Source organism: Opisthocomus hoazin, chromosome 1 (assembly GCF_030867145.1).
Source record: "Opisthocomus hoazin isolate bOpiHoa1 chromosome 1, bOpiHoa1.hap1, whole genome shotgun sequence".
Classification (NCBI taxonomy): Eukaryota; Metazoa; Chordata; class Aves; order Opisthocomiformes; family Opisthocomidae; genus Opisthocomus; species Opisthocomus hoazin.
The window spans coordinates 73188614-73208473 of NC_134414.1; the positions used below are offsets into that span (position 1 = coordinate 73188614).

At 37.8% G+C, this 19860-nt stretch overlaps 1 protein-coding gene across 1 annotated transcript in view; it reads right to left on the bottom strand.

The window, feature by feature from the left end:
* Nucleotides 1–283: 283 nt before the first annotated feature.
* GCC2 (GRIP and coiled-coil domain containing 2) overlaps nucleotides 284–19860 on the bottom strand; it is a 33960-nt gene continuing 14383 nt past the window's right edge. Inside the window, exons 10-23 of the mRNA XM_075425740.1 lie at nucleotides 19222–19341; nucleotides 17638–17802; nucleotides 17160–17264; nucleotides 16416–16578; nucleotides 15786–15886; nucleotides 15580–15657; nucleotides 14773–14910; nucleotides 12595–12716; nucleotides 10698–10874; nucleotides 9066–9283; nucleotides 7441–7635; nucleotides 6545–6684; nucleotides 5176–5377; nucleotides 284–4001 (exon numbers count right to left, since the gene is read on the bottom strand). Of these exons, the coding sequence (XP_075281855.1) occupies nucleotides 3931–4001; nucleotides 5176–5377; nucleotides 6545–6684; nucleotides 7441–7635; nucleotides 9066–9283; nucleotides 10698–10874; nucleotides 12595–12716; nucleotides 14773–14910; nucleotides 15580–15657; nucleotides 15786–15886; nucleotides 16416–16578; nucleotides 17160–17264; nucleotides 17638–17802; nucleotides 19222–19341 (1995 nt within the window). The 3' untranslated portion in view covers nucleotides 284–3930. The remainder of the gene's footprint in view (nucleotides 4002–5175; nucleotides 5378–6544; nucleotides 6685–7440; nucleotides 7636–9065; nucleotides 9284–10697; nucleotides 10875–12594; nucleotides 12717–14772; nucleotides 14911–15579; nucleotides 15658–15785; nucleotides 15887–16415; nucleotides 16579–17159; nucleotides 17265–17637; nucleotides 17803–19221; nucleotides 19342–19860) is intronic.

The window sequence follows — 19860 nt, forward strand, 5'->3', positions numbered from 1 at the left end:
TTGTTGGCCGCAATCTAGCAACATATTTGAAGTAATTTAAGTGAGTTTTTTTTTTTTTAAACCCCCCTAAAAAAACGTAAAACAAACCAATTTCTTCTCCTCTTCCATTCATCCAGAAGTATCCATCACTGTTTCTGTGTTCCAAAGTAAAGACTGTGGCTACTACACCAGACCCATTAAATCTTCTCTTCAATACTACAGTAAACACCCCTTTGTTTTCTACCTTGCACCTGAGTAGCATTTTCTCAGGTAACAACAGGCATTCAGGGAAAAAGGCACTCTGTTGGGTAAAGGTGATTTTTATTAAAGCGATGGCCACATGAAAAGGCCATCAAATACGTATTTTGAGCCAAAACACTTCTCTATTCACACTAGCAATTCTGAAATTACTACAACAAATATATTTTTATCTCTTCATACATTTGGTTTCTCAGCTTGTGGGTGGTAACTGCTATTTGCAAGGCTCCTAGGGCAGATATCTTCACAGTACCAGTAACTGTAGAACTAGCAGGTAGTTGAGGAAGTATCGGTGCACTGGGTGAAGCCAAAGCATAAGCCAAATGAAGCATAGGTGGTTAACCTGCCTTCAAAGCCACTTAGATCAAACTAAGAAGAGTTTTTAAACATTCCTCCACAATTTCAGGATATATCATCTGTTATCAAAGCAAACGGATGGAGGGCAATAGCCAAAGGAAGATTTAAATTTAGAAAATAATCTCACCACGTATTCTCAGTTATGCTTTGTGGAAGTGGGGTCAGGAAAGAAACAAAGCAACTCCACTCTCCCATGTATCATTTCTAACACAGGTTCCCTTTGGCCATCCTGAACCCTAAATCCAGCTGGCCTCATCTACACCACAGACTGGCAAGCTCTGGTCCTGTCTTTCAAATGGAGTGCATTTTGCTTGCACAGATGCGTCTCCCTTCTGGGGAAACAGCACGTGGATGGCACATGACTCATTTCCAGTACAGCCAGTTAAAAATGCCACTACAGGGCACACTCAGGCCTGTGAACTCAGAATCACTCCCATTTTTGGTTTTTAATTGATATATACCCTGCATAGTGGCAGCAGAGTCTCTTTTCTTTTTATTATACACTCCTTAGGCTTGGGCTGAAGGCAGGCTGACAGAAGAGTAAAATTTGGTCCTAAGCATATAAACTCTTTGGGCAGGGTTACATTTCCTGGGAAACATCCTAACAAAAATATGGCACTGAAAAGAAAACAATCGAACCAGAAAGCAAAGTCAACACAGTGCTCTTCCAAAAGAGAGCACCACAGTACATCAAGGAGCAGCAGTACTAGTTACAATTTTAAAATCGCTTTTTGAAAGCAAATCACAGCTACAATGCTGTACATTACAAATGAAAATATACGACATATAGAACATTTTCTATGCAAAATAATCCATCTTCCAGTCCGCATTCTTCTATGCCATTTACTGCAAGTGCATATTAAATTTGATATATTTGCTTGCACACAGTTTATTGCCACAAAGGTAAGTTCTGGCAATCTAAGCAACAGAACAGTTTAGTAGCAGTTATTAAAATACCTTTACACTAAGATCTTAATCCTCCATTGTAAAAAAAATATTTATAGTAATGCAAGAAGTGTCCACTACATTCATAAGTGCAATACTTGCGTTTTACAAAAAACAGTGAGCATGCAACTCAGACCTGAAAGAAGTCAATAAGCAACTGGTATTTCATACAGCCAGTGATATATGTTACTTGAATACATTTATTCACAGCTTACAATGTTAAATAATCTACACTTCTGAAATATGTGCATTTCAAAAAGGAACTTGTCACAGCTCTTAAAGAGACAGCTGAGCAGGCATCATGCAGAAGAGATTAAATCAGGTCAGCTGCAAACTTGGTTCAAAGTAAGTAAGACAAAGTCCTACCCTTCCACTCACATGCTTCCATTCTGAAAATCACCTTGCATTTATTGTTATGCGTATTTCAAATCTCCTGTGTTGTTCTGTTTTGGCATTCTTTGGAATGACATTAACGAATTCTAGCTTCTTATGCACAGCTGGATTTGAACATCCAAGATCTGGAGCTAAACGTGAATGCTGAAGATACGATAATTGTTTCAAAAGCAAATGCAAGAAAACCTAAACGTAGCCTCATGTTTGCTGTCTACATTTTCAAACTACAGATGCCTACAAGACTCATCCTCACACTACCATTTATCAGTTCTGTGATCTGAAAATCCACAGAGAATGTTTTCACTGGTAGCACAAACCAAAGATTCCAGTTAGAACACATATGGGGGGGGGGGAGGAGGTGCTTAAGACTGTGGAAAGGAGTTAAAAATATGTACATAAAGCCTGTCGGCTGCGTTGATGGTGTACTGAAATATATACAAGAAGCGAAAAATTAAACTAAAAGCACAGTTACTGAAGAGTTTATTCTCAATGTGTGCTGTCGTTCTGCTGTATGGCCAGACTAATCACAGTCCCAAATAGGTAATATTAAAGCAATGGGCATCATTTCCTCAGGGCCTCAACTAAGATAGACAGGAAAGAAAGAATACTATTTCATATTGGTATATATACACCAGGGAATGATTCTGTAAAGCAGCACAGAGAGCATGAAAATATGAGTGAAAAAGATGGAGAGACTCTTGCTGGAAGGTAAGCAGGGTTTAAAAATGTGTATGCTTTTTAATAACTTACAAATAAATTAAGACAGTTAAAGGCAGCATGGACTAGAAAGGGGAAAAAGACAACCGAAACTAAAAAACAGTCTGCGTTGATAACCGAAAAAGTAGTTCTATGGCAAAGATGTATTTTTCTTGGGGAAAACCCCCCAAACATTCTGTTCAATAACCTGGAACAGAGATTATCTCATTTGTGCATAAGGTTTGTGCAAATGACATATGCAAAGAGAGAGAAGTGAGAGAAGAATATAACATCTTCAATGACTGGAACGTTTGAAAGATGCATCTATTTAAAAAAGTCCTGTCTTTATCTTTCAGAAGCTATCGGTAGGAGTCTGACCTATGGACTCGGACCTTTCGTTTAGTGTCTTCAATATGACTAAGTCAGCATGCGTGGTCTTTTCATCAACGTGTAGGCATCATGACAGTAATGACACATTTCTTCCTGGTCTTGAACACAAACTTCCACCCTCAGGGTAAAAAGCCATAGCTTAAGCCCTTTCTCCCAAAGCTTCAGCTCACTTATGACCTCTGATTCTTGGAGTATGATCCCCAGACTTCCATAGATGTCATTAATCTCTGCTACAGTACCATGCCCCAGATATGCCAAGCATTATATTTCATATAGTTTTAGACCTCATCTACATTTTGTGGACTATTATCTTCATATTTTCAATTAAGGTTTTGCACAAAAAAAAAAAAAAACCAAGACGAAAAATTTAGTCAAGTCAAAGCAGAAAATGCCATTTCTGTTTCTTAATGGTCTCACATTTTGTAAGCATCACCAGAAAAGAAATACTTCCATTTTAATTTCTTCAAAGTGCAGAGAACAACACTAACCATATAAATTAGCGAGCTGACAAAAATATGTGAAACTGTAAACATTTCAAAATGCTTTAAGTCTAAAGTCTAGTTATTCCAGTTACTATATCAGATTGAGTTTTTAAATCAGTATCAAAAGATCTGTCACAGGTTTGTCAAATTCTGTTTCCAAGGAATTTGCAATTAATTTGTCACTTCTCATTATACTTCTGATCATCAGCTTTAACGTTTACAAGAGGAAGTTCACTGCTGTCAGAGCAGAATATAGGACAGTCTTTCAGAGCTACTGAGGGCTTCTTTCTTAGCCTAAAAAGCTGAAAATAACACACAGAAGTAAAATGCTGTTGTTCAGTGCTACAACACCAAAAGATTATTCTTCTACATTAAGATTTCTCTTTTTGCAACTATGGAATGCGTTTAAAGATTCAGCATTGCCACTGTCTCATCGAAGTCCCGACCAGCTGTGGAGGTATGAAGCCCACCCAGAGGGCCGTGAGGTACTCTCTTCCTCACCTGAAGGAGGAAGAAAAACATACTTTAAACTAAAGTTTATTATGTTACACATTGCATCATTTGGTTCTGCCCCCTGCCTCTGTCCTTTATCAAAGGCTGTCCTCATAAACTTGTTGAAGAGGTAACATTCAATACTCACTCTTAGGCTGCCACAGGTGTTCATGGATTTTATCACCAAGTCCACTTTACTTTAGGTACTTAAGGATGCTTTAAAGAAGCCATTTATCACCCTTCTCCAGAAAAATCCAGTCAGTGTTCATCAGAGAGACAGAACAACATGTAAATGCTATGGACTTAATTTACATCTCATCTTTCCAAATGCAAAGCCTATCATGGAATGCAGTACTTTGCCACTTTTCTTACTCATGTGATTTTGAGAGTGCTTATATATACACACAGTACTTACTCTTTATATTAATTTTAAAATAAAGTATATGTCAGTTGCTAATGAAGTAGAAGCAGCTGCAGGTTGTTACTGAGAAGTGACAAACAATATCTTAAAAAGTGTTTTTAAGGGAACGAATGCCCAATCAGTACTTGAAGTGGAGCCAGAACATTATTATACAGCCCTTCCTTCCTTTCCTTCCTTCCCTAGTTCCTTCCTTCCTTCCCTAGTTCCTTCCCTAGTTCCTTCCCTAGTTCCTTCCTTCCTTCCCTAGTTCCTTCCTTCCTTCCTTCCCTAGTTCCTTTATTTCTTAAACGACAAGCACATTTTCTTGAAGAAATTTTTGAAGTCAATATATTGAAACTAATATTAGATCTGCAGTACTGCCTCAAGAGGACTACTTTAATTATCTTTTTAGAACATTTGCCAAGAAAGTAATTGATTTATAGTAACTGCTATTTTAAGGGCACTTTGACAGAAATCTTTATTCAAAACACGAACACATTAAGTCTTTACAGCTTACTACCATCTTCCTAAAATGTGTATGTTTCAGAAGAACTTATATTTTACCTTAATTTTATTTATATTTTTGTGTACTTGTTCTGTTTTCTGAAAACTGAATGGTAACTTCCCAACAGAGCAAAATGGTTTTATTGCTAGCTCACGCTGGCATTGTGCTGCTAAGCGTTGTTTTTCCTTCAACGTCTACATAAAAGGAAGTACAGAACTTCAGTTGCCTTTATTTCCACTTTTCCTTTTTTTTGCAACAGTGTCTTGAACAGCACTTACCTTGGGCAATTGCTACTAGCTTCCCCTTCTCTTCAGGGCTGAGCTGCAACATGGTGTCTATTACTGGGAGCAGCCTTTCTTTCTCGCTTCCTGATTTCAGAAAAATGAACTGCAATAGAACATTCTTCAAGTACTCTAGATTAGCCACAGACTTTTCTCTCTCTTGATTTCTTTCCAATCTTCTTATTTCATTCTTAAGAAGCTGCAGATGAGGAAAAAAATATGCACTATTGTTTGCTTCATATAATGAGCAATTGAAAAAAAGGTCTTTTGAAGAGCTAAAAAGTGAATTACAGAATGACAGAATCAATCACAGAATCACAGAATGTTCGGGGTTGGAAGGGACCTCTGTGGGTCATCTAGTCCAACCCCCCTGCCGAAGCAGGGTCACCTACAGCAGGCTGCACAGGACCTTGTCCAGGTGGGTCTTGAATATCTCCAGAGAAGGAGACTCCACAACCCCTCTGGGCAGCCTGTTCCAGTGCTGTGTCACCCTCAGAGAGAAGAAGTTCTTCCTCATGTTCAGCTGGAACTTCCTCTGCTTCAGTTTGTGCCCATTGCCCCTTGTCCTGTCGCTGGGCACCACTGAAAAGAGTTTGGCCCCATCCATTATGCAGCTTGCTTCAAAAAGAATGCGTGCATAGCATCATATTCTGGACAAACATCCAGTGAAACTTGAACACGTGATGATGTTGTCCAGAAATAACTTTTTATTGATCAAAAATAACATTTTTTGATAAAATTTGTGCAGTAGCCAACTTTGTAACCAACTATTCAATTTCAGTAAAAGTTGAACAGTTAAATAAGCAAAGTGGATCAAAGATTTAACAATATTATCGTTCATTAGGAAACATTTTATAAAAGAAAGCTTCGCATGTTTAGAAAATAGGTTAACTTCAAAAACGTTTTCAGAAAACTCAGGGAAGTACAATCAAATCAACAAACTCTATTAGTACATACATCTTTAAACACATATCTTCTTTTAACTTCAGACAGTTAAAAGGGGTTACAAGAAGAGAAACCTGACAATGCTTCCCTTGGAATTCACTGCTTTTATCTGAGTGAAAACAGTAGAGTCACTCCACTGAACACTGAATGTTCAAACTCCTGAGGGTTTTTTTGTAGCAGCTTTTACTCCCTCACCAGCCCTGACTGGAAACTGTGAGGAAAAAAACAAAACAAAAAACTGAAGTCAACTCTGGAAGCGCTAATTAGTCCTATGGAATAAAAGCCCTTCCAAATTAACTTTTGCGTCACCACATTTTTATAGACTGGGATTTTCTGAAACATTTTTGGTTTTAAAAATTTGATCTAGGAAACAGACCATAGAAATTAGATCTGTGCCCACATTTCCTGCATGTCTGCTAACCTTTATTTGCTCCATTAGGATTGCATTGGTTGCTTCTGATTCACGAAGTAATTCGTTCAAGTGATCAGCACTTTTCGCTGTTGTGTTTAGTTTCTGAATCAGTTCATCCTTAGTGAGTTCTGCTTGCCACTGAGATGGTTCTGCAATTAATTGGAAAAGAATACTGAGAGATGGAAAAAGCACTTGCATCTTCCTTATACTAACTTAGCATTAGGATTTGATTCATGTAGTTTCTTAGAAAGAAAATCCACACAAAGTCAGACTGCAAAATTAACAGGCATCATTGCTGCTTCTGCATCCTTGTTTTGTGATCTATTTTTGTATATAATACAAGTATATTAAAAGGAGATTGGCAAATCAGTTCTAAGTACATCAAGATACATGGTTTTAATTTCTTCCTTGTCTCCTGCCCATAGATGGGAGGTTTTCAACAGTTCTCCACAGTGTTCATCAGACTTTTAAAACATGATCAGATGCTACCATGTATTTTTAAATTTTGAATATCTAGTTACTCGTCCAGAACATAAAGAGTTCTGTAACTATTCACTGACTTGCTCATCCAGTCTTTTCCCTTTAGAATGTCACAAATACGAAATCTTTAAATCCCTAAAACCTGTAGCAGTGTTTTATTGTTAGTCATTACTCAAGGACAAAACTCATACAGAAATTCAGGAGAGTGTACACTCAATGGCACTTAAGAAGACTTGTGACTTGCACCTGGCAGACTCAGCAGTGTTAGGTTAATGTCAGACTCGATGATCTTAAAGGTCTTTTCCAGCCTAAATGATTCTATGATTCTAAAAACATGAAAACACAACATTCTTGGATATTTTGAGGGCACAAACTTCTGCAACTTACGTAGGCAAGTGCTTCAAAAAGTGGCATGTTCCACCTACCAAGTTTTGCTTCTGGGGAGTTCAGAAGTTGTTCCAAGGATGGTACATAGGTGCTGGCTGAAGAGACAGACTCTGTGTCCGTTGTTTCCATACCTTCTCCCTCTTCCCTAGCTACAGTGTGCACATCGAGAACAGGAAGGTCAGTGTTCCGTCGTTCTCTTAAGCTCTTTGTTGCTGGATTTGGAACAGCTGGACCTGAAAGATACTTACTGATGTTTGTCATCAGAACGTAACTGATAGTCACACCTATGAAATAGCCCTATCTCAAACTGGAGAGCACTACGTAAAACAGTCTTCAAAATGCAAGGGGAGGTAAGGTGAAGAAAAGAGAGAAAGCCAGATACATACATAACATTTATAATAGAAAATACAGCCTTTCACCTCTAAATGATCATTCCAATCACAAACTGTTTCTAAATCCAAATTTGATTGGCAATTTTTATTTCAGTGACTATGACTTAATGCAACTCTCCCTGAAGATGTGTTGTAGCTATGACAAGGGTGTCAAATGTTTTTAATGCAAAACAGAAATAACTTTTCTTTCAACCAGTCCTATGTCAGGTGTAAATTATTCTGTACCATATGCACTATCCTGCTGTTTCAGTAACATATGGAAAGAGTAACTTCTTAAACTGTCACTGCTGCTTCACCTGTTTCCAACTATATCCTAATTAGTAACTTTACAGATATAAAAATAGCACTTGAGCTTGAACACAGTAAAATCTTAGAATTAGAAGAGTGGTCAAACAGCAAGTATTCCAATAACAAACACTGTTAAAACATCTTTAAATACACTTTTCTTTAGCTTTACACCCCTCATACTGGAGCATTTGTATGCTCCAAAATCTGAGATAAACTAATAGGAAGAGCACTGAATATTTACAAAGTAATTTCCCTCCATCCGTCTGACAGTGCAGATATTGCAGAAGAGATGACAGTGATGGAGACTCTAGAACAGAACAGAACACTTTCAGTTGGTAGGTACCTACAGTGATCATCTAGTCCAAATGCCTGACCACTTCAGGGCTGACCAAAAGTTAAAGCATGTTGTTGAGTGCATTGTCCAAATGCCTCTTAACAGGCTTGGGGCATCGACCACCTCTCTAGGAAGCCTGTTCCAGGGTTTGACCACCCTCTCGGTGAAGAAATGCTTCCTGGTGTCCAGGGTAATCCTCCCCTGGCACAGCTTTCAACCACTGCCACATGTCCCGTCACTGGGTACCGGTGAGAAGAGCTCAGCACCTCCTTCTCCACTTCCCCTCCTCAGGAAGCTGTAAGTGAGCAGTGAGGTCACCTCTGAGCCTCCTCTTCTCCAAACAAGACAAACGCAAAGTCCTTCACCACTCCTCACAGGACATGCCTTCCAGTCCTTCCACCAGCTTTGAATGCGTCCGGAGGAGGGCAACAAGTACCTTAAGATTCTTAAGGGACAGTAATAACAAAGACATGTTCCTTACTTGGTATCAGTGGATTGATGTGGCATGCTGCAAGATTCTCCAGAAAAAGTTTCTGGTGTATTACAGAGCCACACACTATAAGCACATTTTAGATTCAGATGCAGGTACACAAATTTGTATCTAACCCAAGAAAACCCGTGAGATGCCAGTATTATGACTGGAAGTTACCTCTAGTGTTTGGTTCACTCTTGAGTTGGAAGAGCTGAGCTTCTACTCTGGACAGTTGCTGCTGAAGTGTCTCTACTGTCTTCCTGTGCTCTTCTTGCAGGTTCCTGACTTGATCTCTGAAATTGTTCCGGAGAGTTTCGTTCTGGGCTGTCAGCTGACTCAACATCTGGGCATGCTCTGTTTTCATGACCATGTTCTCAGATTGTATTGTGCACAGCCTGAAAACAGCGTACACACAAAACGTAAGTATTTTGCTGTTCATTTCTTACACTTTTTATATATTTCAAAATTTTTACATTTTATAGTAGTTTTCAATTTTAATGTGTACGATTACCTTAGAATGACCGTGCAGTTTTTTTTCCGTTTAAATTCCTCCTTTTACAGGGAAAATCCAACATTGAGAAAGTTACACTTACTACCTATCATATGAATGCACTGTGCTATATAAACTCTTGATTTCTGTTTCAGAATGCAAAATTCAGACATCTTTGGGGAGAAATTAAAGTATTAGAGACACTGTGGTCTAAGCATTATTAAATTCTAACACTGCAACATGACTGTTTACAGAGTCATACAGGGCATGTCACTTACCTTATGCTCCACTTCCTTGAACATTTATTTACCAAACACTTATGCAGGACTTATGAAAACATCAGTTTCTAAGAACTTAAGTTTAGTTTTTTTAAGTTTCAACTTTCAGTGCAAAAAATGGTGGAAAAGCGTAGTTCTTAGCAAGAAAAATGTCAGTAACACAGCAGTTGTAGTTGGTTTGGAGGTACTCCAGAAGCAAGACAAAATTTTCACAAGCAATTAAACAAGTGCATGTACGGAAAGACTAAGCATAGGACTTGTCCTTATAAGCATACAAACTTAAATATAGCCAGAGCAGCAAAAAGCTAGTCTCTCTGTACAAAGGGAACCTACTGTGACCTACTGTTTCCAGAAAAATGCAGAAGGACATAATTTAGTTGATTATAATGAATCATCATGTGGCTATCAGGACCAGATAAGACAGGACAAAAGACAGAGACAAGGAGTCAACAGTTCCTAACACTAAGCTGCAATTTCTAATGAATATTTAATGTGAACTCCTTTGTACCCTAAACAGAGGAGAAAAGGCAAGGGAAGATCCTTTATTTCGAAAGAAACAGCAAATTAACATTGTGGCAAGCATAGACTTAAAACCCATTACCTTCTGTAAGAAAGGCAACTGGTGGATGCAGGACTGGATACTTTGTCTGTGAAATTGTTTTCTCTGCATTTAACTACCTTGCTTTTCCAATAGGAAACATTCATAACAATTAGTTGAGCAGTCCAACACAAAAGTAGTGATCAGTATTGAACTTAAAAACAGTCACCGTGCTTAACAAACGTTAATTTTTAAGTTTAAGAGTTAACAGGTAGAAAGCTTGCAGAAATCTGAAATTCCCTGATCAGCTACTACTTTGTGTTCATTGCAGAAAATTCTGAAAGCTGACGAAACATAAAAAACAGTAATTTTGAATATTCCTTTAACTTTCTCAATAATTATGCCCTTTTTTTGGGAAGTACAGTTAAAGGCCACTGCATGCCCAGCCCTTAAAGTTCACATAAAATAAAATACATGTATATCTATTCATCAGCAGACCATACTTTTCACGGAGCTCTGCCTCTTTTGCAACCGTCTCTTGCAGCATCTTATTGTGTCTTTCCAGCAGGGTGTCATGTTCAGACTGCAACGCCTGGAGTTCAGACGCGTTCATCTGTGAATTATGCTGAGCATCTTGCAGCTTAACTTTAAGTTGGCCTATCACCATTTCCAACTGTTCTCTACATTGGGGAAAAAAAAAAAAAGAAAAAAAAAACAATTCAAAAGAAAATATTATTTCAGAACCCATATTATAGCCACAACATTTTGCATAGCTGATCCAAATTGCTTGTTTATAATAAAACCAATACACCACCACAACTAAAAGAACGTTAGAATGTGACTGCAGCATAAAACCATGAGGAAAGTTGCGATTGTTTTTCAATATGGGTACAAATAGGTTTATCACCTCTCATCTGAACTGCTGGGAGTGTAACTATTAGGATAGAACATGCGACCGCTACCACTTTCTACTTCAAGCTGATTTGGTGGAACAACACAGAAGGAGAATAATATGTGGGATGCAGATGGGAGAAACAGTTTCTTCTTAAAAGTGGTGGAGGTTTTTTTTTTGTTTGGTTAGTAAATCCACGTCAGTTCAATGAGACTGAATACAGGAGACAAATGGTTGAAGGGAATTCTGAGCAAAGGACTAGAAAGCAATAGCATATATAAAAACAGATAAACTCCATCAGAAATTAATCAAAAGCAGATACACCAGGAGGAAAAAGTCTTAAGTCACACACATTCTCCTTTTATGCTTTCTGTATTTATATGTGAAGACATCTTAATTATCTCATGAACTGTATATCTCATTAACCCTTAGAGTTGACACTTGTAAATAAATTATTATTATTTATTATATTATTTATTATAAAAATACCAGAACTTCTTAAAATTGTGCAAAAAGGAGAGACAAAGAACGCAACTCTTGCAGTTTGCTTGCTTCAAAGAAAAGAAGGGGTAAAATGTATTTAAACCAACCGTAAAACCCAAGCCCTCTAACAAAGCACCAGTCTCCCTCTGGTGGATTTTCAGCCGCCGATGCACGTACTGCTTCAGAACCCGCATCAAGAAGGGACTTGAATCTCGCATGTGAACGCCCAGTCTGTCACCAAGGACGGCTATCAACAACTTAGAAAAATAACTTACAGAAACTGATCTACTTTTGCAGTGGCTTCAGACATTTTCTGAAGTGAATCTGAAATTTAGCTGCCTTACAATTACACTTAAATGATTTTCAGGGAACTCCTAGCAGCGTAGCTTTTCTAGCAGTCTGATAAGACAACAGTATTTCATAAATCTGCTGGAACTGATGACTGAATTGGCAGCCAGAGCTTTAGCCACACTAAACCATTCCTTCCTGAAAAAGTTCAAAGTGATCTCCGCTGAACAGTACCAATCTGTTCTTTTCTTCTTAGGTGGAAATAGCACTTCACTACAGTACTTTATATCAGAGAAAATGACGTGTCAAGTGTACGCAGAAGATGCTGGCTAATTTATGCTCATGAGAATCTTCTTAACACCTTACTTCTCCCTCTGGCTGTAACAACAGGTGATCTACACAAAAGTAAATGTGAAAAAAGGCAAATCAAGGAATTGGAAACTAACATAGTACCACCATGGTACAAATTGATTGAATTCAGATACGCAGAGCCACAGTTAGATTACAGATCAGATAAACTTTGCAGAAATAAAGAGGGTTTTGTTTGTTTTGTGTTTTTTTTTTTTTTAAAAAGACCAAAGTAACCGGGGAGGCAAACTGCCTCCCTTCTGATGTTTTCCTTATTCCAGCAAAAAGTTAAATTGTGGAACTCACTTGTTGGTCAGGAATTAGAAAAGCAAGCACAATAACTCGAGTACCTGTATTTTTCTGTATGGATATAAACATTTCAGTTTTACCTTTCTTGCTTGGCTCCCTCAGATTCTGTCTGAGAAGCAGATTTATTCTTTTGCTGTTTCAGAACATTATGAACACGGACTTTGTAGCTCTCGAACTCAGATGTAACAGATGCTTGTTCAGCCTATCGCACAGAAAACAAACCCTTAATAAGTTATGCCATGGACTACTGCTCCCTTACTTCTTTAAAATGAAATGCATCTTACATCAACCCCCCCACACCTGTTGCATTTTCTTCTTTTAAATGGATAACTAAAATTGTGACTACCATAAAAGGTCATGTTTCATTTAGACTTTGAGTATCATAAAATGTGAAACTTAATGTAAGAAACATTGATTTTCACCACACCAGTATTACAGAAAAGAAAGACTACTTGTGAATTCAAAAATTGCACTGAACAGAGATTAAAGAAGCAAGAGGTTCTACCAAACAGCTTTTAATGAAGGCAAAGGTGAAGGAAAGAAAGGGATAATTCTGTTTTTCTTTTATACTACCCAGGTGACAAAAATCTAATGTGCCTTAAAGTTATGCACAATTTTGAGGAGTTAAGACAGCCTTGTAATGGTAATACACAGCACAAGATATGATATTCTAGTTGACTGTAAGGGTGTTTGGTCTGTCGTCTTTTCTGAAGTCAGCTGATACACGAGTTTCTGTGGGCATACAGAAAATTACCTCACAACAAACATCGTAGCTTCATCTTTGCCTGTACACTATACAGCAAGAATTTTTCCCATCCTTCAAATACTAGTGTTGTGTATTTTTCTAAGAAAACACAGATGCAGGTTATCATTCTGGAACTCAGGAGAAGCTCATGGATTCATTAGTCATCCTTGAGATGACTGAGATACTCTCATTTTCAAGAGGAGGATTTTGGGAAGTTTCTCTTCAGCTGAGCTGGTGAGTGAAATTCCATGGCGCTGACCCTAAATAGCCACTACTCCAGCTTTTCTGGAGTCTCTAAGATTTGTGGGCATTTTCTTTAAATTAATCATTCTCTTTTCTTCCAGTTAAACTATGTGACCTAGAATATTCCTAAGTCCTCATCCTCAGGAACACAGACTTAAATGTCAGCATGACTTTTGTCTTCTAACCTACTATCTGCTTTGGTGTCTACCTGTCCTTTAGACAGAGTTTTCCTTTGTTAATAACACTGTAATAGTATCTGTTTTTTAGATGTAGCGCACCTAAAGAGGAAGGCTAATCTTCCAACAGCTTCAAGCCATGTCGTCATGAAAGATCTACACCCCTCTTCTGGTTTCATAACATGAAGGAGCAAGCCACCATGGGCAAGGAGCAAGCCACCATGGGCAAGTACCGTGAAGTCCTCAGTTACAAAGAATGCATTTGTGAAACCATGATCCATACCTACCAGTACGACTCAGACAAGCCTCCTATAGCAGCAACCAGAGTCTGTCCATTTCAGTTCCCCTTTTTAAAACTTAGAAGTTTTTTGAGAGGCTGAGTTCAACTGTTACTTATCTGCAGGATGCACACCTATCATATAAAAAGGGCCATAACGTGGTGGTGCACTGATCTCCATAACGACAGTCCGAATGTAATAGTCCTACTATATTCTGAATCTGTCTGCCTCCAATGCAAACACTAGATTCCAGGAACATCTAACACAGTGTCATATGGACAAAACCCCAGAAATAACAAAATCCTCAGCAATAGTGTCACTTTCACATGTAGCTCAGCTGCCAGTTAAGAAGCTGCTCATATAGCAGTATATTAAAAGGTGCTTGGCAAATATGTATTTTCAGTGTTTTCGTTTTTTAAGTAGTATCTGTGTTAACTGGTTTTATATGGAGAAAATTCTATTCCTTTTTTATTTGTTCTTCTCCACTTTTAAGACTTCTCTTTTTCCTGCAGTGTATACTTGCTGATCATCTTAAATAAACTCCGACTCCCCACTACCACCACACAAGGTTTTCCCTACTCAGAATGTGAGAGTGCAGTCCAGATGTTCCACCCAAAGTGATACATGACAACCAGGACAGAGTCTGGCTTGTGCTCTATACCACCACTCTAATACATTAAGCACTGGGGTAGTTCCTAATTCTTGACAGACAAAGAGGAGGGTGAAAAATCTGCAAAATATTTTTAGAAAAGCAGACAGAGTGCACAGTAAATCTCCCTTCTAAAGTTTCTGACATTATTTCTTCCACTAGAGTACCTGGGCTGCTTTGCACTCTTCTTGCAAGTTTGCAATTTTTTGCTGGTAAGCACTCAACGTACGCTGATGTTGCTCCGAAGAAGTTCGCAGGTGTTCCTGAACTTTATGCTTTTCTGACGTTAGTACAGCCACCTGAATCTGAAAAAAGTCAGTTGAAAACTTTACTATGACAAAATTTTTTCTTCCGTCTCCAAGGGGACATACCACAGAGAACACAGGATTTTACTACAGTAATTCCTGCACAGAATTGGTGAACACAAAATTAAAATCCAATAAAGTCAGAATGAGAAATAGACAGGGGTTACCATGTACTCAATTAAAAAATATATGATGTTTGTTTAGAGAGAGAACAGCAGTGGGGTGGCAGCATTTAAAAAAGTCAAGCCCTCTCCCTTCCCTGCCACCTTTCATTACATTCAATTCCTATTCTGCCCAACCAATAACATTTATACAGATGGACAACACTTAAGACTTCTGCTGACAATGTTGCATTCTTTTATTTTTAAACTGAGCAACTTCCATTTTTAAAGACATTATTTTAAAACATATCCCAGTCGCAAGCTTCAAACTACTCATCTGGTGGAAAGGGAAAGAGGAACAAGAAAGGGTAAACCTGTTTAAAGAACACCACAGGGGAAATATTTGGGGAAAGCAGCAGACAACACTCATTCAAGAAAAAGAACCAGTAACCTAGTAGGAAAAAGCACACATTTTTCATTCTTCAGCCTATATTCCATCCGCCCAGCAAAAATCCCACCCTTGTTACTTAAATAAGAAACATACTAACAAAGAAGTGAAGTTTCTTGCCTTATAGGCTTCCACTTGTTGCTGACTGGCTTCCAGTTCCCCTTTTAATGATGCCTGCAACATTAGATGGTCATTTTCCTGCATGATAAAATTATCTGGTTATTAGAAAACCCTCAAACCTCAGCAACTTAATAATTCAGTTACCAGTCCATTTTTTAAAAGTTAGTTTAAAAACAGAATGCACAGTCATTAACATCTGGACTTACAGCTTGTTTTGAATCAGCCAGTTCTTTTTTGGTTTTCACCAGGAGTTGTTTTATCTTGGCATTTCTTTCCTCATCCTGTTGCATAGTTGACTGAAGTGACTCTAATGCAGAAAACAGCAGTTACATGCAAAGGCAACTTCCCCTCCTATATTCCCTTAAAAATACTGGAAAATATTTAAGCAAATTCTGACAGATTTCTTACGAGCTACAAACAAGTAGCTTACACTAAGTTTAGTATCCTATTTCCAATTATCACAAAGATCTTCAAATAAATGAAATTGTTTTAAAACTTACACTTAAGGATAGGAAGAAATAAAATTTTTAACCACATCCTAACTAATAAACTTTTATGAGTGTGGTATGTCAGAATGAAAACCGTCAGTCACCGACTTTCAGAACTTATGATTAACTTAATCATGCAGGCCATTTAGCTTTTATTTGCTGAATACAGATCAAGTGACTAATAACCTAGTAAAGTATCCTGTATGGAAAAGTAGTTTTGACCACATAACTGTTCAGTATTCCCTGTAAAACTTACTCTCACTCATCGACTTGAGAAGTTTTCTGAATTGTATTTTTCACCATTACTAATTATACCATAATGACTCCAGCTGTTTATAGTTTACTCACTTATTTCTTCCTGTAGGGTCTCTTGCTTCTGTTTCTGAATCCCAGTCTCTTGCTTGAGATCTTCTATTCTGCTGTCTTTATCAGTGATCTTCTGATTAAGTTCTTTTACTAGCCTTTCATAATCAGCTATTTCCATATCCATCAGCGTACTCTTTTGAGCATCCTGCAAGTTACACACAATGAAGTTACAGCTTATTATCTGCCTCGGCTGCCAAGAATTTTTTTTTAATCGTATGAAAAAACTGTATTGCTCATCTAACAAAAACTTTATAACTATCCATATCCACAAGCAATACCCATCCATCAGGTTTCCATATCCTCAGTAAATAATCTATTTTCAAACAAGAACCAGAAGCTTTGAAAAACCTATTGTTAGTTTTAACAGTTTTACCAGTAGGTATTTTGCAGATACTCGTTTCTATCATCTTCAGTCCTTACAACAAGGGCAGCTTCTGAATGGTGCATCATACAAGTACTCCAGACACCTGAATTCTATTTCTGTTTCTACTCGTGACAGGCCACATAACACAAGCTAAAACAAACAAACAAACCAACCAAACCACCAAACCCAAAAGCACAGATCAGCTCCTTAAACACAAAACCAGGGGTGAAAGCCCTCATGTTTTTCCTTCTGCAAACCTCCAGCTTTGAAATTCTCAGAATAGAAAGGGAGGCATTCAACACAGCAAGATGGGACAAAATCTTTGGTAGTCTATTAAGCACTAACATGAACAGCAACTCTACCTTTCTGGCCAGCTCTAGTTCTTGCATAGTTTTCTGCAGATGCTTCTTTTCCTTCTGAAGTTGCATCTGAAGCTCCTCCATTTCACGGAGAGCACCATTATGTTCCTGAAATTTAAATACTACTCAATATGCAGTTCAAAATAGATGTCAGCATCTATTTACACTAATACACACACACACTGAGGTTGTACAAAGGTAACCGATTCCTCTTCTGTGAAATCATTGGGAACCGAAGAAAAATCCAGAAGATTATGAAGTGTTTTTCACATTCTGTAACAATCTGCAATCTACTCAGAGTGATAGCCTTGCAAAGTTCTTTCAATAAACAGACCAAGTCTTAAAAAAAAGACCGAGTCAAATAACAAGAGGAGAAAGCATGGAACTTGTTCTATAAAAACACAGTTTACAAAGGTCCAACAGAAGTTACATCCAGTGAAAGTAATGCTTCAGCCCGTTCACCATTTCTACAGAGTACTACCTTTGCTTTCTGTTCTTTCAGAAGCTTTTCGGCTTCCAGTTCTTTGTCAGCCTTTGCCTTGGCTCTTTGCATATCCAGTATCTGAGCTTCCAGCAGCTTAGCATTATACTGCAGTGTTTCAACACGAGCCAGGAGGTCTTCATTAGCAGAGTGTAACTGATCATGCTGAAATGATCATAGTGGAAAGATAAAAACGTAAGCTGAATTTGAGTGGGACTTTGACAGATAAGGTATTGTCTATATTTAAAAAACAAACACCTATTTCTATCCGACTCCCTTACAAACAGCTCTCCTACAGATGAGTCTTGACCATCGTAATTGTTTTAAACCAGATTAATAAACAGACTAAAGTCACTAGCACAATTTGGTTATTTTGTTCAGAGTTCATTTCTCCAGCTTTCTGTAAGATGGCTAGAATTACAAGAAATATGAAAAACAATTCCCACCCCTCAAAATTTATACTTTCTGCAAGAATCACCTTCCTCCCACAATAATATGCAACGTTCCAGTACTGACTGCCCCACTTCAGCTGCTGTATTTATAAATAAGTGATCATACTATAAATTCCTAAAAAAGATTTAACTGCAGCACCACCAAGCCTTTAACGAGGTCACATCAGTACACAGTAAGAATTCCTCCTGTATCTGGGCTATTTTTGCAATGATTTTAACAGATTTAATTTTGACATCTTCAATGTTTTATCTCGGTCACTATTACGCAGATTAATAATGAAGTATAAGTGAAAGCAGCAGCCGATTACCTAAGCAGTGTTTTTATGTACAAAATACTTTGTAACAAACTTGAAAAATTAAACGCCTGCATAATCAGCAGCATATACGCTACTATTAGTCATTTATTCCTATGCTATTCACTACTAGCTTCCGTTTATAAGGAAACAGTGGCCTACGTGGATCTTCAGTGTAATTATGTATATACGGGGCCTGGGAGTTTAAATCCTAAATCCCCACCCCATTGCAGTTAGCTTTGCAAAAATGTGTCTCACAGCTGCTTAATTACCATCTTAGACTCTTCTGAATGCCACTGTAGTACTCTACAATGCATCCTAAAGCCTCACCCTTGTGAAAGGTGGCCAAAAAAAAATTGTTAATTTACTATGTTTAAACACTGTGTTGATTAAATAATAAAACCACATTTTGTCTAAGAAACAGAAGAAAAAAATAGTAACAGTTAAAGGTTACTGTACTTCATGAGAAGTATAAAAGTGAAATCAGAGAAACAGTGCAAGTTTGATACTTTGTTTTTATATCTTTTACATGCAGCAGAGTTGTATGTGCAAACCAAGCCAGACGTGATCACCTGCTCTTTTCTATGAGTTGACCTCAAGTAAATTAACCCTTTCTATTGAAAAAGCCAGACATTCTAGATATATTTACCTTTGTCATGGCCCAGATAAGATATCAGGTGTTGGAAAAAACTAAACCACGGAATTTCAGATCATATCCAAAATGCACTTAGGTTATAAAGCTATATATAGTAACAATCATAGGAGTAAAACTTACACTCAACAGGTAAAATATTTTTTACCGTAATTATCAATAGATCAGACACACACACAGAACTGACCTGCTGGGATGACACCTGTAGCTGTCTTGTGAGGTCATCTATCTGACGTTCGAGATTATTTGCTCTGTCTTTTTCAGAATCCAGCTGTTCTCCTTGCTTATCATATTCCATCAAAAGATTCTTCACACATACAAACACAAACCCGTCATATTTTAAAATATACCTTCCATAAGCACATTCTATACCTCAGACACTTCCTTATCTTCCTAATATTTCAGCACGAGTTGTCTTATTGCAACATCAGAAATATCAGAATGAAATTAAAGCTCTTGTTCCATTACAGGCTCTGGGAGAAACCCTTTTCAGTTCATTAAATTCTAGAATAATTCAGGTTGGAAGAGACCTCAAAGCTCTACGTTCAACCTCCTACTTAAATCAGGGTCACCAGCGAGATCAGACCAGGTTGCTCACAGCTTTGTCCAGTCAGGTCTTTCCAAGGACCTGCCTCCAAGGATGAAGATGTCACTACACTTCCGGGCAACCAGTTCCACAGCTTGACCATCCTCATAGGGTAAAAATATTTATCCATGTATCCAGTTGAAATCTCTCATTTCAGTTTAGGACTACTGTCTCTCATCTTGCACTGCCATTAATAACCTAATTCTATTTGCCTGATAATGTCTTTGAAGATACTGGAAG